The 9319-nt window shown below is 36.9% G+C and overlaps 1 protein-coding gene across 3 annotated transcripts in view; it reads right to left on the bottom strand.

Moving 5' to 3' along the window:
* C6 (complement C6) overlaps positions 1-9116 on the bottom strand; it is a 65200-nt gene extending 56084 nt beyond the window's left edge. The window contains exons 1-6 of one of the 3 annotated variants that reach the window (XM_028767584.1): positions 9004-9111; positions 7655-7797; positions 6389-6551; positions 4406-4562; positions 3052-3196; positions 684-825 (exon numbers count right to left, since the gene is read on the bottom strand). In XM_028767584.1, coding sequence (XP_028623417.1) covers positions 684-825; positions 3052-3196; positions 4406-4562; positions 6389-6551; positions 7655-7694 — 647 coding nt within the window. In that variant the 5' untranslated portion in view covers positions 7695-7797; positions 9004-9111. Of the gene's footprint in view, positions 1-683; positions 826-3051; positions 3197-4405; positions 4563-6388; positions 6552-7654; positions 7798-9003 lie in introns of all 3 variants that reach the window. The other 2 variants (XM_028767583.1, XM_028767585.1) reach the window with 2 other exon arrangements.
* Between the last annotated feature and the right edge of the window lie 203 nt (positions 9117-9319).

The following is a 9319-nucleotide window of genomic DNA, read 5'->3' as shown; positions in this document are numbered from 1 at the left end:
GAAGAAGAAGAAGAAGAAGAAGAAGAAGAAGAAGAAGAAGAAGAAGAGAGAAACAGAGAGACAGACAGAGAGACAGAGACGGAGAGATGGAGAGAGGAAGGGAGGAAGGGAGGGAGGGAGGGAAAGAGAGGGAGGGAGAGGAGGCGGAGATGGAGATGGAGACAGAGACAGAGAAAACTAAGTGGGAGAGGGAGAAGGAACCATGGGACTGGGGGACAACCGGAGGCACAGGCTTTCCAGTAGGAACTCTAACTCTTTGCCACATGATCAAGCTAGGTCTGGGTACTGATGAAGATGAAGTCACATTGGAGGAACCCAAAGCTGGTCCTAATGAGATTTTCCCACTTGAAGGTAGTGAGGAGATCTCTGTCTCTCTGTTCCTCTCTTCATCTCTCCCTCCTTCCCTTTCTCCCTTTTCCCCTTCCTCCCTCCATTATTTACTCTGTCCTACCCTCTTGCACCAAAAACAGATGGATTTTCCTATTGGGGTGGTGACTTATAAATTCAACCATAAGCAAAGTTCTCTTTTTCCTGATCAATTTCTTCAGAGACCCAAACATCATTCAGCAGAGTGTTGTTTACTTTCCACAAGTTTGTGTACTTTCTATAGTTTTGTTGTTGATATACTCCTGTTACTTCCAAGATACCCTGTCTTTCCAAAATCATAAAAAGATGTTACATACCCAGCGCCCATCAGCTGCACACTAGGAATGGGGGTGTATGTCCGTGGGCACACTGGCTTTGTCCTCCCACAGTTCCTTTCATCTGAATTGTCTCCACAGTCATTTTCTCCATTGCATTCTAACTTGCTGGGAATACAGCGCCCTGGTCAAGAAAGCACACCACAGTGTCACCAACGTGTCATCAGTCAAGAATGTATTTTTTTTTTCAGGTGAAACAAATGTTTCAAATGTCAAGAGAATGTTGAGGGTAAGGTATAAAGAATATATAAAGTGAAGTGAAAAACTGATGTCACCTTTAGGGCTTGAGAGTCTGAGAGTCACTATAAGGTTATTTAGTTGCTTTTGGTGTACTTTCAAGAAAAGAATTGATCTGAAGAAAGTCAGTAGTAGCAGGTTTAGAATTTTGTGTTGATTTCTATGTCAGAGTCTATGTTATTTTTGTATTAAAACAAAAATCTGCTTTCGGGATCTACTTCTGCAAACAAAACATCTCAAAATCCCTGTAAATTTATGTTGTGTGGAAGAAGCCAGACACCTAACCATCATCTCATACACTTCTTACTGGAGATTACCAGCTTGAGAAGTTGTGACCAGTGATTCCCTTACAGTGAATACCACTAATGAGACTAAAAACATGCTTGGTGGGAGGAGGGGGACTTGAGTATTTGCAGAATTAAATTTTTTATTACTACAAAAGACTCCTGAAAGCACTTAATTTCACATCTTTTGGTTGATAAACAATTTCTATTTAGAAGGTATACTCAAAATTATCTTCTTTAGATTATTCAAAATCTTGTCATATGTTCAGACAGCTATTATAACCATGGCTATGAGCATCATAATCATACAGAACTTAAAGATGGGATTGAATTTCTGTCAATTGTTAGATATAAACCAGAAAATGTTACTTTTAGGAAACTGTACATTATAGTGTTATGTATAAAGTCTAGGAGTTTTGTTTTGGTGTATTTTTAATCTTGTTTGTGGTAAAGAAGAGAACAGAACAAGTTATTTAACTTGAAACAGAGAGGAGTGCCATTTTGACTAATGATATATTTTAAGAGTACTGTTCTTGGTGCTAACACATTGAAGAAAAATCCAGTTTAGTGTAGTGTTTCCTTTTAGAGAGCAATTTTATCTTCTTAAATAGCTCTAAGGATACTTATGGAGCACACAGTTATTTGGCAGGCTTTGACACTTCTAGACATTGGAAGGAACCTGCCAACAAGTGCTGAGATGAAAGAAGCAAGATACCTTTTGAGTAGTGTTTAGTAATTTTTCTAAATATGATTCACTGGAGCACATCCTTGCATATATATATATATATATATATATATATATATATATATATATATATGATGATACAAGCTCATATATTGATGTAGGAGGGCTGACAGTTGACTGATAGCAAGATAGACTAGGTGACTGTAAAGCTGACATTGGACATTTGGATGTTTGCTGAAGCATTTGTAGAGATTATATCTAAACTGTTCAAAGTGATAGGCGTTTATGAAGTAGGAATTAACAGATGAGTACCTATGATTAAAGTATTTAAGATTTGACTATATTCTAATGTAACTTAAATACCATTTTTTTTTTACAAATCTCAGCATACATTATGCTTGAATGTTGATAGCATTTAAACCAATATGATTTCTAATTATTGTGATATTGGGGGCAGCCTTTGAGGAGCAATCATTAAAATTTATTTAAGATTTACTTGACATAATAATATCTCATCAGTCTTGTTGCAAAAGTTAAAAAAATCTGTCAGTTCTTATTTAAACTGGTTTTTACATTTATTAATTTACTATTTATTTATTTATTTATTTATTTATTTATTTTATTTAGAATATGTGTGTGTGTTTGTGTGTGTGCGCGCACATGTATGTGCCATATGAACATGTGGAGATCAGAGCAACTATCAGCAGTCAGTTCTCTCTATCATAGAGGCTCTTGGAGTTGAATTCATGTTATGAGGCTGGCTGCAAGCTACTTTATCCACTGAGCCATTTTTTCTGGCCCCCCAATCTCATCACTTCTTTTGGGTAATCCTCATTATAGATTTGTGTGTATTAATATCTATTTGTTAAAAAATCTGCTACTGTCTTTTCTTTTGTCCCCCTCTTTCCCTCTCCACCCCTATAACAAAGTCGGGCTTTGAACACTATTACTTAAGCAAATGAATCAGGGAACTGGTAAGGATAATTATGTCTTGAAAGCTGATTTCACACCTGAGTGCCTTGGTAATTTGTAATATAACAACAGTTCCCCTTGCACTTACAACAGGGAAGGACTATTCTTTCATAGCTTTTTCTGGCAGTCAGTATTTTTAGTGGAGACTGAATATTTTAGCAGAATGTATTACCACTGTCACAGAGGAATTTATTCTTGCAATCAGTCTCTTCAATTTTGCAGATCTCAGATGGGACACATGGTTGAAAGGTCACTAGGGGCTCTGTGCATGGTTGTCCTCCAAACTGACTTGGGCGCAGGACAGATTTAACTTTAACCTGAAAGAGAAGTAGAGGTGAGTGAATAATTTCAAAGCAAGGCCAAAGTCAAAGTAAAAATCCATCCCAGAATATCCTTGTTAGTTACAGTTATAATCTTTCCCATGGTGACAGTACCTAGACTGTAATAATACTTTCCTTCAATTTCATTATAGCACGTATGTTTAGTAAATCAGTGCTTGGCATGTCTCCATTTTCCAAAGTGAAAAAAGAGAAGGCTTTTCCTCACTCTGAAATCTTACGATTTCTAAATTACATCAACAGTAAATGTGAGTGTTTACTGAGGGTCTCCTGTGCGAGGGCAATAAAATAGCTCTTTTATATATCTGACAGTGTCAAGTGATAAATGGGAAAGGATCTTGAGATTCCTTTGCATAAGAACATCACTATGGAAACTGGTTTGACATATTCTCCACACTTTGACACATTTTGGTGAGGAGGAAGATGGAGAGTTAAGAGTAGAAATATGACTGAATTAGCCAGTGCTGACTTAATACAGCTCCAGTGTTAATTAATGATATAGTCTTGGTCAAAACACTTAGCTCCCTAAGGAGTTGGAGCATATGCTATATATAAACATAAACTAGGATGTGGTTTGCCTGATTTACTAAAGGGAACCAGCATGGTTCTCAGAATTTGTCTTCCACAAATGAAATTTCTTTTTCCTGCCTAATGTGCAGCTGTTGGGAACACAGGACTCTGACTGAGGTTAATGTTGGTCACATGATGTGGCCTTTACAGGAATGACTATGATCTGGGTAAATATTGAAGCTGGGAGAAATAAAGAAGTTGAGGGACTTTCTCACGAGGAGACAGAGTTTAGAAGAAAAACAAAGAGCCAGGATTTTGACTCATTTCCCTCATTTCTGTTTAATTTTAAGCATTGGATGAAAGCAGAAGTTTTTAGCATTTATTTTTACTTTCAGAAGTCAAAAGGAAGCATAGTTCAGATAGAAATAAGTGTGATGTGATCAGAGGTGGGCTTTTCTTTTTGGTGTTCATATGTAAAAGGAACCCTATTTCCATCACCACCACTGCCGCCGCCACTGCCACCTCCACAACCATCACCACTAAACACAATTTTCCTCTAATAAAAATTAAGACAGTTTATTTTCAGAAATTTAGCATATTTCTGGTATTGAATCTGTCATGGGATACTGGCACTTACGTGGGACTCAGTTTATTTGGGTGTACCTGTGGCTCACATACCTGTTTTTCAGTACAAGGGTCACAGTCTGACCATGTCCCATAGTCTCCTAGGGCACAGTTGATGGGACATGTCTGCAAGTTGCACTGTCTGGTCTCCTGCTTGGTACAAAGCTGATCACATGAGTTTTCCCAATAGTAATCATTCACTACTATTTGTCTGTAACAGTGAGGAAAAGCTATTCAGAATCAGTGTTTTTATAGTGCCTTCACATCAGTAAAAGATAGTATGTGGCGTTATCTACCAAGAGCAAAAATGTAATGTTATCATAGAAAACAGGAAAGATGGTGTATATATAGTCTGTACAACTTAACAGAGCTCAAGATCATAATGAAAATAGGAGTTCAAAGTGGAGAATTTCAAGACAGTGATGGTAGATCATTAAGCTACACAGGAAGCTCTCCTAAGTATACAGGTTATTCATGAATTACCCTACGTTTGAAAGATGCCAACACATAAATGCAATGATAGAGTTGGATTAGGATATTGACATCAGGAAGAAAATTCACAAAATTGATGTAAATTCCCTAAGTAGAAAAGAAAGGACATATAGAAAGAGTAGTGAAAATGAAAGAGAATCCAGGGAGAAGCTTGACAGTGCATGGCTGAGAGGGACGTAGTATGTTATGCTCTTTCTGGTAGACAGTTGAGAACTATAGAAGGACTCTTGAAGAATGAGTCTCTTCTCATACTTCATATTCTGTTTATGGGAAGTCAATTGGTAAAATTAATGAGATACAGGAAAATACTTTTTTAAAAACAATTCTCCAAAAGAATTAAAATAATAAAAAATGTGAAACATCCTTCTTTTTCTCTTAAGTCATGTTGTAAAAGTAACTTTTATTCTCCTGATGTTATTATCTTGGAGGCTTACTGATGAATAAGCTCACCCTTTCTAGTTCTTTTTGAACTTTGGCTGGCTGGTTCAACTCAGCTGTTCTGGCTCAAAACTCCTCTCCAAGTGAACTGATTTAATGTGGCTTTTCTCAGTTTCTTATTGAATTTCTCTGCTTGGCTTCAAACTAACTCTAGTAATTTTTCTAATCTTCTAGCTTCTTATTTTCTGGCTTCAGCTACCTCTGTTGACCTGAATTGAACTGCATGAACTCACAAATGAACTCAACTCCAATACACTGTACTCGCTGCACTGACTCCCAACTGCCTGACTCTCTGTGCTGCTCTTAAATATCTACTTTCCTGTGTTATTCTCATGAGAGATGGGGATTTTGTATCTCTGACACATTCTGTGAAATTGTTCTCCGATTTATCACTTTGTCTGCCCCTCAATTAGATACCACTTTCAAACATGGGTGCTTTCTTCTACAAACTAATTTTACCTCAAAGGTGTATTAAGGGCATGTCTGTATTACAGCCAGAGGGATTAAAGGTGTGTGGCATGTCTGCATTCCATACAGATACACAGATCTAGGTCTTGGGTATGATCTCTTGCCAGAACAGCCATGTTGCTGGATTAAAATTTCTCTACATCACGTGAGAAAATCAAGGGTACAGAAAAATCTAACAGATACAAACAAAATGTATAGGTGAGGAGTCTGAATTGTGAAAAGAGTGGATTATTAAATATTTGTAAGTAAGCACAATTTTCTTGCCACATCAACTGTGCCAACAATCAAGCAAATAGCAAGTAGTACTGCTCAATTGAGGTTCAGTTCCACTCTGTTTAACGACTATACAATTCTGTATAATTAACTCACTAACTGTAGGCAAGCAGAGAGTTATGTGATGTTTAAAAAAATTAAAAGCTAAATACACTGTACAAATTCTTAATCATTCTTATGAAGCTCTTTTATCTTATGGAAAGAACAAAAGTAGAAATTTCATTTCAACTTCATGTGAAATAGAACTCAAATTCTGTCTAATATGCTACCTTCTTGCTTGATATGTAATTGTTCTTCATTGCACAGAAAGATCTATTTGATATTACTTACCCCTTCCTTGAGATCCTTCAAATATCTCATACCCACCTCTGTCTGCTCTGGGTTCCAGAATTGCAGGATTTAGAACAGCTGGACCAGTGAGACCATGAGTAGTGGTCACAGAAACAGGCTTCACTCTTATCAATCAGTATGATTAGCAAAACGAAACACAAGGTGAGATGTCTGGCCATTCTTCCACAATACCCAGGCCCTGAAATAGAATGGCCTGATAGATAAGTAATGAGAGCTACAGACTCATGTGATTACAGAAAACTTGCATTCTTCTAGATTTCATGGGGCAAGTTAACAGGTAAATTCATATGTGAATTCATGTAAGTGAGATTGTTAAAAAGATTTTTAGGATAAAGAGTAACAGAGTGATAACCTTCATTATAGTATAATAACTAGTGGTCATAAAGATAAATTATATAGTATGTATTTGGAAGACATTTATTTCATCAAAATGTGGTAAATTTTATAATGTATTTCTCAGAAAAGCAATTGCCGTGACTCTGTAATTAGGTGTTAGTACACTTTAGATGCATATCCATGGAGACAGCAAGAATGTTCCTAGCAAACATACATATTTTAATATTGCCCAATTACCCTACTGAATTATTGTCCTTTTAACTGTCTTAGAGGGTTGTTTTCTGATTATATTTTCATGTAATGAACTTACATCTCTTAGTTGTGATAAAGGGATAAATCAGCAATAGTACAACAGGACAATAGGTTTTATTTTAAGATAAGTGTTGGTGTCAGAATTGTTTCTCCAATGCACTCAGAAATGAGGACTTTCTCGTTAACCTCTTTTACCTTGTCTGACAGATCAGAGGAATGGGCTAGAAAAAAAGCACCCAGATCCGCTGCCATGTGTTGAATATACCCGTCAGTATCAATCTCCCTGTATTTGTGTATCTGATGCTGCTGGGCCATGAACATGATACAAAGAAATGGAAGCCGTTGTCACTGTCTGCAAAGGGTAGGAGGTGTTGACGATCTTACTCAGACATTTTGTCTAGTCTCTTTTAATCCACTTCATAAGCTTCTGTAGCCCTAGTTTACTTTGATAGCAAACGTGGGTCTCCTTTACAGATCACTAAACTTGCCTATCACTGTTACTCCCTGGTAAGTGATTTTTTTTTCCTCAGCATCTTAAAATCACAGGGATGAGAAGGCTCAGAAAAAATTTGGATGGTTTATCCATGTAAATGCTACAAGTCTTAAAGAATCATTCTCGACAGAGACATACACTTTCTAGAATCTCCCTACACATATTAGAAAGAAAACAAACTCTTAATTTTGTATACTTACCATGAGAATGGTTGGAATAAGTGGCAACATGTGACATCATCAGAACTCAGTTGGTAGCAAATACCATCTGCTTTGATTTGTACATGTTTGAAATCAGAGGTGGATTTTCTTCACAATGATCATTAAATTTTCCAGGACAAAGCCTGCATAAAATATTCTGATTGGTTGTTTGGTCATACCTCTGCTAGGGGAAATTTGGACAACAGTATAAAAAAAGATGGTGGCTCCAAACTTATTTGATGATGCTAGCAACAGAGCGAGGCTGACAACTTCTGCTTTTATAACATTTTTGTTTTGATGAAAAATTACTGGGTTTGGGTGTTAATTAGTGACACAACATTTAACTACCTGCTTGGCGTGTACATACAAGCCCTCGGGTGTGTTTCCTTAGAACTAAGATAAATAAATTAGGGGCAAAAAAGGTGATTTTATGTTAAAAGAGGAATTCTCATTCAAACAAAGAGAAGTATTTCTTTAATTTATTGTTACCACTGCTTAACGTGTATTATATAGTTCCTTGTTTGCTGAATTTCAATTTCTTTAAAACTTTAAGGGTAGCTAATAGTTACAGGAACATATTTTTTATGGAAATATTAATTAACAAATGTTCAGTAGGATTAGTTGGAGAGAGAGAGAGAGAAGAAGAGAGAGAGAAGAGAGAGAGAGAGAGAATTGTTGCGAATAGTTGAGAAACACCTTCTAATCTGAGGTCACAGTAGAAGAGCAGCTATCTTGCAGTTTTCTGGTAATTGCTGTACCCTCTTGACCTCACCAGAAGTCAACAGTCTTGCTGAACCATTGACGATGGCTTCGTGAGCATTAGAGAATCCTGGTTAAGAAGGAAGTTCATGGTATCCTGTCACCTTTGGGTACACATTACTCACATAAACAACATATCTGCAGGGCAGTTCAGTGCATCTGACCTGACAGATCTTAGCAGATGCTACAGTTTACCCTCAGATGTTCATCTTTTCTTTTTTTATCTGCTTGCAGACTTCTTAAACCTCTTATTGCTCACATTTTTCCCTATGGGTGTCCCAGAGGCTCTAAAAAAGATACTTACCACTGCTAATTGTAGGCTGGGAGTCCAGACACATAGTTAACCTTAGCTGAAGAGCGTGTTTGCTCCTCATTTTACTGCCATTTAACTCACAAGTGACTCAAAGTCTGTGAACCCTTGGTACTTTTGAGATTTAAGCAAAGTAGATATTTCTTAGTTCAAAAGAAAGACAAAGAAACACTGATAATCTGAGGGGTATACTTTCACTCTTGACATGTGGAGTCTCTTGGAAACGTGATCTACAATTTTGGAGTATTAGAATCGAAATAGAAATCATTAGGTCACTTACCTTTAAAGCGATCTAGTTATGCTCAGGAACCTAAGCTGTGAACGGCTGTAGACGCAAAAGGCACACACCGTAAGACGGGGTTTGTGTGATCGTCCAGAGAGTCCTTTTTTATACTACTGGGCAACACAAGATACTGCAGTCCAAAGCCCTAACAGTGACCTAAACTGTTGACAGAATAAACGTTGTGTCGAAACTATGACTTTTGAAATAATTTGCTTAGATAAGCAGAAACCCTGAAGTTCTAAAGATAGCAGTTTCTATGGTCTTGAATTATTTTTCAGTGATTTCCACATTCAGAGTTGTTGCAATTTTGTGG

Source organism: Grammomys surdaster, unplaced genomic scaffold (genome assembly GCF_004785775.1).
Source record: "Grammomys surdaster isolate TR1022 unplaced genomic scaffold, NIH_TR_1.0 174, whole genome shotgun sequence".
Taxonomy (NCBI): Eukaryota; Metazoa; Chordata; class Mammalia; order Rodentia; family Muridae; genus Grammomys; species Grammomys surdaster.
The sequence above is the reverse complement of the archived record's forward strand: the minus strand, read 5'-3'. Positions and strand labels throughout refer to the sequence as shown.